Below are 18,286 nucleotides of genomic sequence, written 5' to 3' on the forward strand. Positions count from 1 at the left end.
CTGATGTTTCTTCTAATTCTAGAACTTGGGCTGCTCCAGGAGATTTTTCCTGAGCAATAGAAACTTTAGATCTAAAAGGAATATAATACATCTTAGAAGTTGGTGGAATGGCTTCCTTTGGTAAAGACAAAACTTCCTCAGAATAGCTTCTCAAGAGCTGATTAGAGAATAAAATAGGATGTTTAGGAAAATTCAAGAATTGCAGAATCAATTCTGAAATTGCTCCTAGAATCAGAAAATAATATTAAATATTGAACTAAGGCCAGTATTGGGCAGACTTGCACGGTCTGTGTCTGTATATGGCTGTTTGGGGGAGAATGGGCTTCAATGGCTGGGAGGGTGTAAATGGGCTGGAGTAGGTTTTGACGGAGATTTCAGCAATTGGAACCCAAGCACAGTACAGGGTAAAGCTTTGGATTCTTGCCCAGAAATAGCTAAGAAAAAAAAAATTTAAATTGAATCAGGTTGGGCAGACTGGATGGACCATTCGGGTCTTTATCTGCCGTCATCTACTATGTTACTATTTACAAAACTCATGGCATTTTCCAAGTTCTTGATACACCTATTAGAAACTGTCTTATCCTTCTCCAAGGCAGATTGCACCTTCTGAGAGTCGTGAACTTGATTTTGTAAAGACATTAAGTTATTCTCATTTTTCACCACCACAGTACCTTAGGGCTCTTTTTGCAAAGCTGCAGTAGAGGTTTCTATCATGGTCTGGCAAGGTAAATGCTCCAACTTTCATAGGAATTCTTTGAGTGTCGGAGAATTTACCTGACCGTCCCATGGTAGAAACCTCTATTGCTGCTTTGTAAAATCTAACGTTAGTTAATGAGGAAACCGTGTCATGCAGAGAAGACAAACCTTCCCATACCAACTCCACTGTAATCTTGTCCAATTTCACGGCTGTGGGTTCCTCAAATATTCAAGAAGTGATTCAAGAAGCAAAGTCTGAGGCAAAACGCCAGAACCTGGCTATATATTTGAGAAGACCCAAGATTGATGATCTGGAGTAGCTCCCCTATGCGCAGATAGTCTGGAAGCTGAGCGCTCTCCAGCAGAAACGCCGACCTGCCACCTTGACTGCTGTAGCTCTGACCCTGTGCAGGGCTCCAACCCTGGAGGGGGAGGCACTTGCTGCTGAATTGGGCTCGGGCTGATCTCAGCGTCTCCCATAGTCACTGCTTCACACGACTGAACAGGAGGGATCATCGTCTTCACAGCCGAGAAGGCTTCAGTGATAGCGACTTGCCAGTAAGGGGTGAGTTGAGACTCTGAGAGAGAGTCTCTCTGCTTTCCTTTACATTTCTTCCCCATTCCTCAAAATGGGGGGGTGCGGAGATCAGCTTCTCACTGATGGCCATCTTGGATCTTTTTGCTTGTTTAAGGAAATCATTTTTCATCCAGTTCTGCCTGAACGATGTTGATTTTCAATGAATGAACTGTACTTTCGAAACTTTCAGAAACTGGACTTAAAATAAAGATCACTCCTTCAAAAAATAGTGCTCAACACTTTATCACCAAAAATATAGATGGACTATTCTGTTCTGCATGCAGTCCATCGAAATTGCATGCCTTTTATTCTATTCTTATTTCAATTTATTTTATTTTCTTAAATATGTACACTTGTCTTCTTGTTGAATTTATCACAATTTTGGATAGCGTCGTTTAAATATCATCATGTTTACAAAAATTTTTTTAATTATTTTTTTATTATGTGTATATTTGTTGTTTATAATTTTAATAATAAATTTTATATTATATTTGTGCTTAATTGGACCCCTGACGAAGGTTTGTCCGAAACACGGACCATGTCGGGTCCCCTGATTGGTAAAAGGGTTTGCATATAATTATTTTGTCACAATAAATTTTGCCTACATCTTGTACAGATCTGCAGTTTTGTTTTGTTTGCTCTCGGTTGGTTTTTTACTGCAGTTTAGGTTGGGACCTCCCTTTTCTCTTTGTTTTATTGCTCTGTTGCTTAAGCCACACTTCTTACATGAAGTTGAACGAAAGAGATTAGTAATGGATCTCAAGCGCTCACTGTTACACTGCCACTAGAACAAGTCCCGGCGTGTAACATACTTGTGAGCTATCATCGGTCCTTTACACTCTTTATTCTTATCAAGTTCTTTTTTATTTGTTTTTTTTTCATCTTCTTTTTATCTCTATTTTTCTAAAATCATCATAATAATCATCTCACATAATTGTTATTATGATTGTACTTAACTGAACGAAGTTTTACTGTCCAATCATATCTCTATATCTCGACGGAAGATCTCCGTTTCGCTCCCTGCTACGAGTGACCAGAGCTTCTTCAGGAACAATCTTATTGGACTTAACACTGTTTATTGTACTATGTGAACCGCCTAGAACTCCCTGGGTATGGCGGTATACAAAAATAAAATTATTATTATTATTAAAGTAGCATGTTCAGAATCTCCAAATTTTTAGAATTTCCAGATTATTTTAGATTCGCCTACACATTAAAGCATCTGTCATCACTTCTGGGAACTCTCCACTTATGAAAGAATAAAATCCCCTAATTTAACTTATGATTTTCTACAGGATGAGCCTTCTATCCTCAACAAAACAGATTATTGTTATTTATAATTTAGTATGCAGAAAACTCCAAATATCTTTTCACTGAAGTTAGATGCTAAAATCAGCCTTATTCCTCCTTTTATAAAACCTTAGCAGTTTTTAGCACCAGCCATGTCATTAACAGCGCGACGCTCATAGAATTCCTATGAGCGTCGGAGCTGTTACTGCCACGGCTGGCGCTAAAAACTGCTAAGGTTTTATAAAAGGGGGGGGGGTTAGTCTATTGCTATAATATAATTTATGTATTAACTTTATAATTGATTTTTATTGACTGTTGTCACTAATTTCTTCGTTTTGTTTTAGTTTTCAGCATTAAGAAAAGAGCAATGTGTTTGTGACCAGAAGACATCTTCTCCTGACACAATACTAAAGCGCATGAAAAATAATTTGTAAGTACCTACATTTTATGAAACCACACATTTCAACTTTTTCTTTCTTTCTTTCTTTCTTTCTTTAGATTTCTATCCCATTCTCCCGGGAGCTCAGAACGGGTTACAATTGACATTCATAATAAAGTTACAGGACAATTAAACTATAGGCATTCAAAGAAGAGACAGGTGAGAAGACGTAGAGAGAGAAGGAGAGGGGGAGCGTGGGAAGGGAGGAGGGAAGAGGAGGGGGAGCAGTAGGGGAGCAAGGAGTTAAAGGAAGGGAAGCAGGGAACAGGAGAGTAGGAGGAGAAAGGAAGGGAACCTTGGAGGAAGTTGTCCGTTAGCACTGTTTAATTGAACAGATGGGTCTTCAGTGTTTTCCGGAAAGTCATCACTGTTTTAAAGATTTCGCCACTATGTCCACACTAAATATGCTTTCTTTTTATCCTCAATAGTAGGAACTGGCTTGCCAAATCTGTTCCTTTATCACTGGGTGAAAACTGTTTCCATGAAGATTACACCCATGACGCAGACAAGTGCGGAGCCGACCACTGTCAAGACAAGCATAAAGCAGAAGGTGAAAGAGCTGCGATTTCAGAGGAGGCAGGAAGAATACTGATACCGGAGCAAGCCTTAGTTGAAAGAATAGAGATCTGTCTATTAGAAGCTGCTGACCCAGCACTTCTCTTTGAAGACGACTGTGAAACATCAGAAGACAAAGATACAGAAGAAGTCAAAGTCGATAGCATAATTCTTTTTGATTCCGGTATACAAAACTTATTCCTAAACATTATAGAAAACAATACCTGGCAGACAAACTCAGACTTTTTTGAAGATAAATATAAATTATGTAATAGCCATGAAATAGAAAATGCAAATCAAGAAATTTACAGAGCCTCGGGTCAGCATTTTTGGTCTAAACCTTCTTCTTTTCCCATGGAGGACTGTTCACTTGAGCAAAACTACAGAAATAATTTTGTGCAGTCAGTAAAACCTACTTCTAGTCACGGTTGTAAACGTGAAAAGCAGGAAGACCTTCTCAAGTTAATGCTAGACTCCCAAGGCCTGCCTCATCTTGAAGCCTTCAGTGACGGGTTGGGGGGATTTACGCATGAATCAAACGTGTTTTTTGATGCTGACTACCATAGCTTTGACAGTACCGTCTCCAAGTGTGAAGATCAAACCAATCATGTTGAATGTTGCCCAACGAACATGGATTTTGACCTTATTTCTTCACAAGATGAAGAACTTTCTTTCTTAATGCCAGCCAGAGAACTGTATGAAATAGCACGTCCAAAAGTTAGCAACAGCATGTCATCAGATAACTCCAACATATTGAATATGTCTGGTTACCAGAGTTTTGATAATGCGGTTAAACAAGACAAAATGCAGGATGACCAAACAGTTAATTATGGGGCACCAAATAGAACTATTCCAGAAGAATCTGGGTATAAACCTTTTGACTGTGCATCTGTACAAAGTACTTATATAGAAAGGGGTATTGGCACCCCTGATTTGTACCCAGTAAGGGATCGTGAATGTGACTGTTCTGACAGCCTGTTCCCTCTGTATTTTAATAAGACTTATGAAAACAATGAGAAAAGTGATGAAATTGGAGATAGTCAATCTGGTTCTATAAACAGTGGAAGTCAACATTGTAATAACACTGGATCCATAAGCAACGCCCAAAACAGGAGATCACTAGACAGAAACAGTAATATGGTTTATGCTTTGACATTTGATATATGTGACCATTTGAAGAATTTTGGAAACTCCAGTACAGATGGCCTATTACTTAACAAGGAAGGCAATACCCTGGACTGTCCAGGTAAGGTAGGAGATAGTCCACATTGCGTAGCCAGATTGCCCCTTTTACTGCAAAAGAAAAGCTTGGAAGCTGTGATGACAGAGCAAGTCATGATGACGTTGAACTGCGGCCTGTGTGCCCCTTCTGTGGACTTTCCTCCTTTGAAGAAGCGTCAGTTCCAGTTTCTGAACTGCCAGACCAAATTTGAGAATATTTCGTATTTCATTCAACCCTGCAGTGCTGAAAAGATGCTGGGCTTCAGACACGACAAAGTCCCTCCGTTGGATGGCGGCGGTTGTGCTAAGCACTATTTGATGGGGCTCAAGGGAGATGAAGACGGGGAAGACAATTTTTACATGGAAGTGACCACCCAGATGGATCTGCAACAGCTGGACTCTGTGAAACCAAGAGAAAGCATCCACTAGCGTGATTAAGACATTAGCACAGGAGCAATCACGGAAAAATATTTTGGGTTGGCAGATGATGTCCTAGTCAAATGTGTCGATTCTTTCTTTTGGTTGTTAACCTGAAGCCTTCCTCTGTTATAGAACTATCCAATATATGTGAGGTGACAGGCCCAATTATAACATGCTGAGGCACAGGGAGGCACCCCCAAAGCTGTGCCTTCTTCAACGTCAGGCAGGTTTTGATCCCTCTGTGGCAAGGGGTCCAGGACAGTTGCCCCTTTTGCACCCCCTTAATGCTAGCCATGAGTGACATTAACCCTGTCATGAACATGTTACATTTCATATTGGTTTTTTAAAAATGTTTAAATGTTTTTAAAGAAGCTATATATAGACAATGCACAGTTCCAGAAGTGCGTGAGGTTACAGCAGGGAGGCAGGCAACGTTCCAGAACGTAAGGTAACGTAAGGCAGTGCAGCTTGTGCGTGTGTCCAGTGCTGGAGGAGGTGAGAGCTGAAGGCAGTTGCGGACCCGACCGCCGGACACTTAAGCTACAAGTTTTTCATAAAGAATCGTTCTTTATAATACCGAGAGCCTCAAAATAGTTGGTCCAAAATTTTGCCTCTTGCAGTTGATACTTTGATAGTTTTTCACTTTCTGCATGTTGCACTGCTATCAGCTGTGCATAGCTGAAATTATCAGAAGCAATTAAGGAAAGATTTATAAACTATAACAAGTTTTACCTCATGCAAAGTTGTCATTTCCTTTAATAAGACATTAACTCTTTTTTCTGAAGCCCTCCAAGTACCTACAAATCCAAAATGTGGCCCTGCAAAGGGTTTGAGTTTGAGACTGCTGCACCAAAGCAATAATAACAAACCCTAGCACTCCTTTCATTAAATCAGTGGTTCCCAAACCTTGTCCTGGGGGACCCCTACCCAGTCGGGTTTTCAAGATATCCCTAATGAATATGCATGAGAGAGATTTGCATACTTGTCACTTCCATGATATGCAAATCTCTCTCATGCATATTCGTTAGGGATATCTTGAAAATCCGACTGGCTGGGGGTCCCCAAGGACAGGGTTTGGGAACCACTGCATTAAATCATGTCCCTCTCCATCTCTGTGTCCCTATCCATATTCTGTCTCAGTATCCTTTCTTCTTTCTTCATCACTGGCACTTTCGGCTCTCTGGACCTTTGTATTGTTTTTTTGTAGGACAGTAGCTTGTTTGTACCATTTCATAAAAAGTTTCAAATCTAACGGGAATTTCAATAATAATGAATCTGTGTTTTCGGAGGACATTTCATAGGATACTTCATGAAAATCTGTTTATGAAATTAAAAGGCTGTGGACCTGGAGAAAATATTCTAATGCAGATTGATAACTGGTTAAAGACATTGGGGCCAATTTTCAGCTGGTGGCAGTGAGTGGTTTTTTTAGCCACTGCCAGATTTAATCACGGGGTATTTAATACCAGGCCGTGTCCAGGCACCAGCAATGAATATCCAGGAACGCAGAACCGGTGTTAGAACATAAGAACATAAGAAGTTGCCTCCACTGGGTCAGACCAGAGGTCCATCTCGCCCAGCGGTCCGCACCCGCGGCGGCCCATCAGGTCCACGACCTGTGAAGTGGTTTCTGAACACCTCTACAACCTACCTCAAGTTCTATCTGTACCCCTCTATCCCCTTATCCTCCAGGAACCTATCCAAACCCTCCTTGAACCCTTGTACAGAGTTCTGGCCTATCACATCCTCTGGAAGTGCGTTCCATGTGTCCACCACCCTCTGGGTAAAAAAGAACTTCCTAGCATTTGTTCTAAACCTGTCCCCTTTCAATTTCTTCGTGTGACCCCTAGTGTTTGGGCAGAAATTAAGGAGGAAGCTCCCCCAATTTTTCTCCTCCCCACCCCCTCCCTTCTTCTGATTTTCCTACCCACCAAATACCCTCCTATCCAGCAACTCTGCCTTCTTCTTCCTTCCCTCCTCACCATCCCCAGGTCTATCAAACGCCCTCCTATCCAGCATCCCTCCCTTCATTTTAAATCAGCTGCTCCAGATGGGGGCAGAATGTTTTTCCCTTCTCCCCACCCAGTTCCAAAGCTCCCGTCAACTGTTAAAAAAAAAAAAGCAAGGAGGTCACCAGTGTGGCAGTGATTCTCCAGCGCTGCCCATGGCCTCCTCAGCACTATTCCTCTGCTGTGGTCCACCCAAACAGAAACAGGCCTACGTTTAAGGCGCCTGTTTTGCACCTACAGAAGCGCTTAGGGTCACCTAAGGCCACTTCCAGTGTAAGCCAAGTGCACACCGGCCTCAGGAATCCTTAGGTGTGCCTAGCTACTTCCGTAGGTGTGCACATGGCGCGTTCAATGTAGACGTTCGTCGCATTGATTTTTTTTTTTTTTTTTAAACGTGCATCCAGATTGGTTACTTGGATGGCAGTAGGACACCTACCGCTGCCTAATTTCAGGACGCTGTTTCTAGAATCCGGGCGTATGTTTCTTTATGATGTAACAATATTGGAAATTGAATTGAAAGCCTCAGCACACTCGATAGTGTGCCACTTTAAGCTGCAATAAGCACATTTTAATGCCAACGCTTCTCCCTCCGTATTGGCGGTGATAGGAGATTAACAGACCCGCGAATACAGAAAAACCGCATATAACTTTTTCATATGTTGTTCGCAGTTTTCTATTAAAAACCTTCGTGAATGTGGAGAAACCGCGAACAACAACAAAAAAAAAAAGACAACAGTCGCGATTTCATTTGAAAACATTTTACAAATATTTGTTGCAGTTTGTGAAAAGCACATTGTTGTACCCTTGAAGTCTTACGCTTTGTAGCCATGGTGGGAGACCTGGCCTGTTCCTGAAGGACAGGGAATACACTTCTCCCTCCGTACCCACGCGGGTTAGGGGCAGAGCCGGCCCACGGATATTTTAAAAAATGTGAATAATATTCAGACCGGTTCTGTCCCTAACCCCCGCTTCCCCTGGCTATTTTAAGCCCTGTAAGCCCCCCCCCCTTAAGCCTTACCTGGTGGTCTAGCGTGGGAAGATCGCTCCTGCCCCATGCAGATCGCTCACAGGAAATGGCTGCGTTGAGCTCCCATAGTCTCTTGAGCCATTTCCTGTGAGCGATCTGCATGGGGCAGGAGCGTGGGAAGATCGCCCCTGCCTCAAAAACCCGCTAGACCACCGGGTAAGGCTTAAGGGGGGCTTACAGGGCTTAAAATAGCCTGAAAAATTTAAATGGGTTTTTGGGTTTAAAACTGCAAATAACCGAATCCGCGGATTCGGAAGGGGCAGTGTACATGGTGAGGCTGTGCAACCTGGGAATCGGCGATTTTGTCTGTGTACGCTGGGAATCAGTGCTTGGAAAAACGCGCCAAAATTTTTCTCTGCAACCATGAATGACGTAATTCGGGGGGGGGGGGGGAGGAGCCAGAAATCTAAAAACCGCGAATAATCAAAATTGCGAGTGCAGAAAGCGCGAATACGGAGGGAGAAGTGTACTGAAGCCTTGGTAAAAGATCTTCTAACTGCCTCGTAGATTTGTTAAGAACTAAGGAACATTTGGGTTAAAAGGGAGTCTCTCCATGAGCAATGGTACAGTAAGGGGGAGAGCGGTCCGCCTCGGGCACCATCTTGGAACATTTGGGTTAAAAAGGAGTGTCTCATTGAGCAATGGTACAGTAAGGGGGAGAGCGGTCCGCCTCGGGCACCATCTTGGAACATTTGGGTTAAAAAGGAGTGTCTCATTGAGCAATGGTACAGTAAGGGGGGGAGCGGTCCGCCTCAGGTGGGGACGTTGGCACCCGTCCTCCTCTCCATTCTCCCGCTCCTTCCCAACCCCCCCCTGCTGTGCGAGATATGCACGTGTTCCCCTTACCTTCCCCCCACCTCGTTCCAAGTTTATTAAGTATTTGATTAATCGCTTATTCCAAGTGATGTACAAAATATTAAATTACAGTAATCGAAGGGAAACAAACTATATAAATGTGACTAACACGACAAACGAAATACAGAAGGAATGGGATGGGAAGGAAATACAAATTTAAAAATAGTAAAGAAGACATGTAAGGAAGAAACAATAGGGAAGAGGAGAGCAGTGCACATCAGAGAGTTTAAGAGCCAGGGTACAATTGAAGCGCCTGATCTAATCCAAATTTCAGGTTTGTAGGCCAAATTTAATTTTATTAGTTGTCGAATGCATCTTTAAAAAGAAAGCATTTTAGCTTGCTCTTGAATCTATCCAAATTAAGCTCTTCTCGCACATGAATTGGAAGTAAGTTCCACATTTGGGGAGCAGTAACGGAAAAAAATAGATTGCCGCCGTGTGTTTATAATTTTAAGAGAAGGAACAGTCAAGAGATGTTGGTCAATAGATCTGAGTAATCTAGAGGATGTGTAGGGAATTACGGTAATAATCTATGAATGAAAGCAGGTGTTTTATAAAGAAGGGATTTTAAAGTCAGTAAACTTAATTTGTACGATATTCGGTGAACAACCGGAAGCCAATGCGCTTCCTTGAGTAGAGGAGTCACATTTTCCTGGTGCAGTTTTGTGCTTTATTTGGGCTGATTTGAGGACCTGTTTGTTTCTTTGGGGGGGGGGGGGTGTTCTACTGTAAAGAAGCTGACACTTGAACCGAGTGTGTTTAGGCCTCACTGCTACCAGTAGGAGACATAAACGACATGGAGAGTGAAGCCTTGAGGCCCTGCTAGGCCAGGATTCTGGAACTATCGTTAAGAAGCCATTCTGAACGTTTTTGTTGAGAAAATCTTTTGAGCATATTTTGTTTCTTTGGACCACAGTGTGAAATAAACATCTGTCTTGCTTTACCGTTTTGTGCTGTTTGATTTATACCAAAACTTGGAAAATTCACCTAAGCAGGGTTCTTCCTCCATCTTGGGGAGGAACGCCGGGCCTATAGGAAGTGGCATGTTTCTGGTCTCTGCTGTTGCCTAAGGAACAGCCACACTACAACCTTCACACCTTGTAGGATACTTTTACAAAGCTGCAGTCCAAAGTAGCCTTAACATGTCCTTATGTGGGTTTTCTCACAAACTAAGGCCCTTTTTATCACAGCTGGAAAATGGCTGATTTTATATTTATGGCCATGCTCTAATGGCAATATCACGGTGCAATCATTACCCAAAATTAGTGCACGGGCCTTTACCACAATCTATTTTCTAGGCAGTAAGGGTTCACGTGCTGATCCTGTGTGGTAATGTGGCCCCATCGACTGACTCACGCTGTCACACTCTCTCTCAGCCTGCCAAATACTCCCCCTTATTGCATGGTTTGAATGCACACATCTTACCGTGGGATACCTCAGCACAACCTACAGTTAGGGTTACCAGATTTGTGCAAAAAAAAAAAGAGGACACGTGGCCCCGCCCCATTCTGCTGCCATCTCCACCCCCACGCAAACCTTCTCTCTTCTTCCCCAAATCTGGGTTGTGTCTGGAGGGCCTTCAAGCATGTGCGGATGTGATGATGTCACACTCATGTGTGTGATGTAATGTCGCATCTACGCATGCTCAGTGGCTCTCAAGATGCGGCCCCCAAGCTTGGGGTCTTCCAAAACCCAGACAAACTGTTGCGTTTGGAAATCCATCCGGGCACCTGAACAGTCCTCTAAAAATTGGACATATCCTGCTTTCCCCAGACATCTGGTAACCCTATAGCACTTAGCACAACTTAGTAGAAGGAGCCCTATGTGACCTTCACGGTTACACTATAGAATATACCTGTGACTTACATCGTTTAGCACACAAATGACACATTTAGGTGCTAAGATTATAGAATTAGGTGGCTTCTGCTTTCAACGCTGTGGAATCTTTCACTTCCATACTAGACACATAAGCCAGCCAAGGACTTTCCGGGGGGGGGGGGGGGGGAGGATTGCTGTTTCACTATCACATTTTCAATAGTGAGGGACAGGCAAGTTTTGCAGGATTTCAGGGAACCTGCTTGTCCCTAACAATTGTAAACACCACCCCCTACTGGCAGCAGTGCATTTGGAGGACTCCTGCAGAGGGAACAGTGCACAGAGCTATTCCCATCATATATTAAACTCTTTCAGGCTCACTCATTTATTTATTTTAGTATTTATAGACAGCTTATAGTCTAAGTGATTTATATCCCGGTAACAGTAAATGACGGCAGATAAAGACCTGAACGGTCCATCCAGTCTGCCCATTAGTTATACTCATTCAAAATTAATGATTAAATTAACTTGTTTCTTCTTTGATAATTCTGGGTCATAGACTGTAAAGTCCACCTGGTATTGTCTTAGGTTCCAACTGCTGAAGTTGCCATTTAATCAAGCCATTGTGACATCACTGCTGAGGTTGGCTCTTAGGCATTGGTGGAATGAGGCATTATGACATCACAATCTCAGCTCTGGAATGTTGCTATTCTTTGGGTTTCTGCCAGGCAACATAGTAACATGGTAAATGACGGCAGATAAAGACCTGAACGGTCCATCCAGTCTGCCCGTTAGTTATTCCCATTAAAAATACATGATTAAATTAACTTGTCTCTTCTTTGATATTTCTGGGTCATAGGCTGTAAAGTCCACCTGGTCTTGTCCTAGTACTCAAGTATTTCTCCCTGTCTGTCACAGTGGACTCATGCCTGGGAGCAATGGAGTATTAAGTAGGGTTACCAGATTTCCTCTTTAGAAAAAAAGAGGACACCTGGCCCCTCTCTGTTCCAGCCCCATCCCTACACAAACCTCGTGTCTCCTTCCCTGAGCTTGGGGCCCTATCTGCAGGGCCTCTTCGCACGCACAGATGTTGGCGCGGTTATGTCGCTTGCATGCGTGTGTCATCATCACATTGGCAGAGGCCCTCCGGACACAGCCCCGAGTTGGGAGCCTTCCGGGCTTTCTCAGACATCCAGTAACCCTAGTATTGAATGATTTGCTCGGGGTCACAAAGCGCACTGCTGGGTTTCTGCAGCCCTTACCACGAGGCCACCCCTCCACTCCTACTCTAAAGGTTAGGGGTTTGTTTTTTTTTAAGCTTTAGCTGTTTTGTTTGATTATAAGCCCTTTTGGTTTTGCCTATGCAAATTCTTTCATGTGAATCACTGATTCTGAAGAAATCAGTGATTTCTGGTGTGATCTAGCCGTGTGCTGAGAAGACTGCAGTCCTTGCTTGCAGACCAGAAAAACCTGTTAGATTTCTGCTTTACTGCATATTTTTAAATACTATAAGTAATTTAAAACTGCAATAGGATAGTATTGGAGTTCAGATCCTCAGGGATGTTTATTAATACTACTACTGTCCCACAGCGGCCAATAAATGTAATGTAATTTATTTCTTATATACCACTACATCCGTTAGGTTCTAAGCGGTTTGAAGAAAATATACATTAAGATTATAAATGAGAAGTAAGAAGGTACTTAAAAAATTCCCTTACTGTCCCGAAGGCTCACAATCTAACTAAAGTACCTGGAAATTAATAAAGAAGAGAAAATAAAGATGGTTGAAAAAAGAAAAATTCTATGTGAACTTATAGGATGGAAATTAAACTGACAGTGAAGAACTGTATGAAAAATACATATGGAATGCAGTTAGAGAGGGTAGGTTACAATCTATTGATGGTATTTGTTTAATTGGAAGGTGTTAAGGTGGGTCATTTGGGGGAAGGTTATCTGAAGGTAGGTGAATCTTCTGGAGGTAAAAGAGGAGGGGTTAAGATATTTGGATGAATAAAGTGAACAAAATGCTAGGAATAAGACTAAGAATGCTTTAGTGCCTCTGTATCGCTCAATGAGGCGACCTCACCTTGACCCAGATTCTCAAAACTTTAACGCCGTTGCTAAACTGTTTTCCGACGGTTTAACCTGCACGTATTTAGCGGGCGGATTATTAGAACGGATTATCTCTGTTGTTAGCGAGATTTTTAGCAGTCAAATGGGCTCTTCGACATTAAAATGAGCCCTCTGGTGGATTCTTAAAACTTGCCGAGCCGTTTTCTAAAAGCATTGTCATCTTTTAGCTACAAAAATAGCTGGTTCAGAGGTGCCGGTACAGTGGCTGCACTGTTTTAATCCCCGGCATGGCAGTGTCAGAGACTGCTAAAAAGCCATATTGTGATGCAGCGGGAGAGAGGCCGATTCTCACTGCCAACCAACAACTCCCCTCTGCAGCGGAAGAGATTACCAATCTCTCCCACCACAAATAACTCCCCCCTCCTGCAGCGGCGGCAACCCCCTTTGCAGCAGGAGAGATGCTGATTCTCTCCCGCCGCAAACAACCCCCGCCCCGCAGCAGAAGAGATGCCCACTCCCCCCGCTGCCAAGTGACACCCCTGCAGTGGGAGAAATGCCTACTTTCCTCCGCTGCCATACAACACCCCCACCTCCGATGCCCCCTTATCTCCATGTAGATGTGTGATCTGAGGGGCACGGATTCCCTCCACCCAGCTGGCCTGCATTTTCCAAAATGGGCCTTTCCCTCCCTGGTGCATCTTGGGATACACTGGGGAGGGGCCTGAGGCTCTGATTGGCCCAAGTTGTTTAAGGCCCCTCCCTGGGCCAATTAGATGCACCGGGAAGGGGCTTATGGCTCTGATTGGTCCGGACACCTAAAGCCCCTCCTATGGAGCGCTTGGGCCAATCAGAGCCTGAGGCTCTGATTGGCCCATGTTGTATAAGGCCCCTCCCATGGGAAGAGCCTTAAACAACTTAGGCCAATCAGAGCCTCAAGCACCTCCCCAGTGCATCCCCGGATGTACTGGGGATGGGAAGGCCCATTTTGGAAGATGCAGGGTAGAGAGAATCCATGTCCCTTAGGTCATAGATCTACATGGAGGTAAGGGGAGGCATTGGAGACTGGGGGGGGTTTGTATGGCAGCAGGTTTGTGGCCGTGCAGCGGTGGTGGTGTCTTAACAGTTCGAGAGAGTAGGCATCTCTCCTGCTGCGGGGGGGGGGGGGGGGTGTGGCTTGGCGGTGGTTTCACTTAGCAGTGGGAGAGAATCGGCATCTCTCCTGCTGCAAAGGGGGGGTTGCTGCCACTGCAGGGAGGGGTTGTTGGTTGGCAGCAGGACAGAATCCCGCTGTGGGGGGGGGAGGGGGGTGGCTTGTTGGCAGCAGGAGAGATTGAACATTTTTCCCACTGTTTTTGGGTTTGGGGGGGTTTTTTTTGCATTTTTTCTGTGCATGTGCCCATTACTATCAATGCGATGGACACATGCAAATTTAGCGAATCTTCACTGCTATCCGCTGACCTCATTTGCATGTGTGAAATTTTGAGAATGTCTCGCTTTTGTTGATTCACTATCACAATGGCTGCATTAGCAGACCGTCGATTTTTAATGTGGATGTTTTGAGAATCCTGGCCCTTCAATGTTGCATTCAACTCTGGTCTCCCTATCTCAAAAAAGATATAGCAGCACTAGAAAGGGTTCAAAGCAGAGAGACCAAGATGATAAAGGGGATGAAACTCCTCTCGTATGAGGAAAGACTAAAACGGTTAGGGCTCTTCAGCTTGGAAAAGAGGCAGCTGAGGGGGAGATAGGATTGAAGTCTTCAAAATCCTGAGCGGAGTAGAACGGGTACAAGTGGCTTTGTGTATCTTCCATTAGAGAATGACACGGGGAAAAAATCTTTCCCCGTCACTGCACCATCCCCAGCCCATCATCCTCTGCACCGCCCCGTCACCGCCATTCCTTTCACCGCACCGTCACCGTCACCGCCACCCCTTTCACCGCCCCGTCACTGCCACTGCCATCCCATTCACCGTCACCGCAGCATCCATATAAGCCTCAAACAGGTATGATTTTATATACTTATGTTAATGTATAAAGAAAACATTCTTTACAACTTTACAACTTACTTAACTATACAAAAACAAAACACAACCTGTACTAGCAGATTTAAACTAGCAGATTAAAAAAAAAAAAAAAAGAAAAGAAACAGCTCCGTGCTGCAAAAGCAGCTCAACCGGACCCCCCCCCCCCTCGGGAACCCTGGGCAGGCAAACAGAAGGAAAGTGTGGGCCATTTCCATGGGTTACTGAACACGTGCTGGTCCTGGATTGAATTCCTCCAGTCTTGCAGCATGTGTTCAATAACCAGCAGATTTAAAAAAAAAAAAACAACTAGTAGATTTTAAAAAAAAAGAACCAGCTCCATGCTGCAAGAGCAGCTCAATCGAACCGAATCGAACCCCTCCCCTCCCCTCGGGAACTCTGGGCAGGCAAGCAGAAGGAACTTACCTCTTACAACGAGTTCTAAAATGAAGTTTCAGCTCCAAGTACGCGGTGACTTCGGTCCAAGCAGGCAGCAGTGACTCCAGCGACTCCAGTCCAAGCAGACAGCAGCGACTCCAGAGACTCCAGTCCTCGCAGCTCCTTTCCAAAATCCCAATCGCTACTGCTGTGCCACTACAACCCATTAAATGGGGTTTTCAAATCATGTGTGGCAGTAGCGATCGGTCCCTTCACTGCTTGAGCAGGAAGAGGTGACTAATCAGGAGCCAGCACATTAAAAGGGGGCAGAGTCAATGCGGCAACGCGGCGATGGAGAGCTGAAATGGAGGAGACAGCATGCCCGCCGGAGGAAACAAAGGATCAGGCACGGTAAATTGCGGCGGGTCATCCTTTTCTACCTCATTCCACCTCCAGCTCCACCCCATTCTGTCCCAGTCCCACCCCCTTATGAACCTTTGTTTTCCTTCCCCAAGCTCAGGGCCACATCTGGAGGACTTCTTCGCATGCGCAGATGTCAACATTATGACATCACACGCATGCACACGTTGTCATCATGTCAACATTCGCATGTGCGCAGAGGGCCTCCAAACATGGCCCCGAGCTTGGGGGACTTCCAAAACCCAAACAAACTGCCGGGTTTTGAAAATCCCTCCGGGCACCTGGATAGTCCTCCAAAAAGAGGACTTGTGCGGGTTTTGCTGGATTCAAGTAACCTCTGAGGAGGGGGATTGTAAGTAGAGGTCTGCACGGGAACGGGGATCACGGGAATCCCGTGGGTACCGTAGGGGTCCCACAGAAATCCCCCCATAACCCACGGGATTCCCAAGGGGACTCCCCTCTAGCCAACGGGACTCCCATGGGGATGGAAGGCTTTGGAAGAAGGGTTCGTCCATATAATATAATGGACACATCAGCCTTAGTAAAAGAGGGGGTTTATAAGTTAATTACCTGAACAGAGAACAAAAAAAGGGTTCCACCAAAGAGATTCCACAAGGAAAACAGCAAAAGAAACTGTGGAATTGATGATCCTGTCAGAAGTAATTGCTGCTTTTTATGGGGACGGGCAGGGATGGAGGTAATTCCTTGCGGGGACGGGTGGGGACGGAGAGGATCCTGAGGGGGACAGGCGGGGATGGGTGGGATTTCTGTCCCCGCGCAACTCTCTAATTTTAAGAAGAGGACATTTTGGCAGGAGGGGTAGATCAGAGGGGCTGAACACAGTTTCAAAAGTTATGCAGACCCTGTCTGGATATCGGCCAAGACCTACATAAGCTCTGGTGGCCAAGAAAACCACAATTAGCCCCATATATCCAGTGCCAGTGCCTTGACATGGTCCAGCACTGAATATAATAATAATAATAGCTTTATTTATATCCCGTCATACCTCTTCAGTTCAATACAGTATACAGTGATACAGGAGTGCATTGAAATTACAGTGAGTATTGGGATATGCAGAGAGATCATAACATTGGTTTAGAGTAGGAGCATACAAGCAGATGGGTGGAGAGTTACATAGGTGATGGGATTGGGGGGTATGTAAGAGGTGGAGTTGGTCAGGGCTTGGAAGATTAAACGAATTTGTTGAATTGGTGTGTTTTTAGTGCTTTTCAAAATGAGTGGTATGATAGGGAGTAGAGAATGACACGGTGACAAAATTCATCACCGTTCCCGTCCCCGCGGATAACCGCGGGAAACCATCTTCATGCCATTCTTTAAGGAGAGAGAAAAGAATCAGAGTATAATTGGGCACAACCACTGACCCGCAAGCTTTGCTTTGAAAAATGATGGTGTAGAAGGACCGAAGTTGAAATAGACACTAGAAAATGACATGGGATTATTTCCCGCGGTTATCCATGGGGACGGGGACGGTGATGAATTTTGTCACCGTGTCATTCTCTAATAGGGAGTTCATGAGAAGGTCACTTAAGGGTGTTGTTCCAATTACCTGCTTTGAAGGATAATGTCCTGTCAAGGAATATTTTGAGTTGGCATCCCCTGAGCATCGGGAATGTATTCAGGGCTAATTTAGCGGACGATCAGCATTTTATAAAATAGTGACCGCGCCCGCCTGAATATTGGCTGGTGGTCTGCTTTCCTTAAATCAAAAGGAATAGAATGTTCTATCCTTGCCGAGGAGAGGTTGTGATTATCTTAACTTTCTACTGGGTTGATAACTTTTCAATATTTCCTTTAAATATATTGTACCCTCACTTCAATTATGGATAAAAAAAATAATAATAATTTAATTGCATAACAAAACACACACCGGAGATGTGTTTTTCACAGTGCTGGCTTTGTACCAGCACCTCCAGACCAGTCGCTGATTTTTGTCACCAACAGCCAACTCTGCTCTTGGAGAATGGCTTGGCAATTTTTAAGAATCCACCAGGGTGCTTGTTTAAATATCGAAGAGCCCATTTGCATAGCAGTATAGGAGACTGCTAGATAGCTCGCAAAAGACCTGGGTACGCCGTTTTGGTAATCCGCCGCTAAAATACATGCTTGCTAAATCAGCTGGAACCTATTTAGCGAGCAGGTTTTGTTGTGAGAATCTGGCCCTTAGTCTAATAATAGCAGTGTCATATTAAATATTTGTAACTGAGGAAAAGGCATCGAATAATTTGTTGCCTTAAGCATGATCTTTGCTGTTTCCCTACAGAAAACAGGCAAAGAGAGTTAAGAGTGCACACAATGAATGAGATTTATTTACACCACTGTGAAACTGTGGCACAATTTCTTTAGGGATGAAATAGTTTCAGACAGTAGTTAACTTCATTGACCACCTGGTGGCACTGGTGTTACAGGGTATTGTGTATAGTCCAGCATTCACATTATGAGTCAGGTCCCTTTGCAAACCAAGACCACGTG

At 44.1% G+C, this 18,286-nt stretch overlaps 2 protein-coding genes across 3 annotated transcripts in view; one reads left to right on the top strand and one right to left on the bottom strand.

Moving 5' to 3' along the window:
- The window catches only part of IL4R (interleukin 4 receptor), a 56,808-nt gene extending 50,923 nt beyond the window's left edge, over positions 1-5,885 (top strand). Inside the window, exons 11-12 of the mRNA XM_033914928.1 lie at positions 2,908-2,993; positions 3,431-5,885. Of these exons, the coding sequence (XP_033770819.1) occupies positions 2,908-2,993; positions 3,431-5,207 (1,863 nt within the window). The 3' untranslated portion in view covers positions 5,208-5,885. The remainder of the gene's footprint in view (positions 1-2,907; positions 2,994-3,430) is intronic.
- The window catches only part of NSMCE1 (NSE1 homolog, SMC5-SMC6 complex component), a 114,024-nt gene that overhangs the window by 95,198 nt on the left and 540 nt on the right, over positions 1-18,286 (bottom strand). The window contains exon 1 of one of the 2 annotated variants that reach the window (XM_033914936.1): positions 15,425-15,678. The exons of the other annotated variant lie outside the window; for it this stretch is intronic. The gene's annotated coding sequence lies outside the window, so the exon portion shown is untranslated. Of the gene's footprint in view, positions 1-15,424; positions 15,679-18,286 lie in introns of those variants that run through there. 2 annotated transcript variants of the gene reach the window in all.

Source organism: Geotrypetes seraphini, chromosome 11 (assembly GCF_902459505.1).
Source record: "Geotrypetes seraphini chromosome 11, aGeoSer1.1, whole genome shotgun sequence".
NCBI lineage: Eukaryota > Metazoa > Chordata > Amphibia > Gymnophiona > Dermophiidae > Geotrypetes > Geotrypetes seraphini.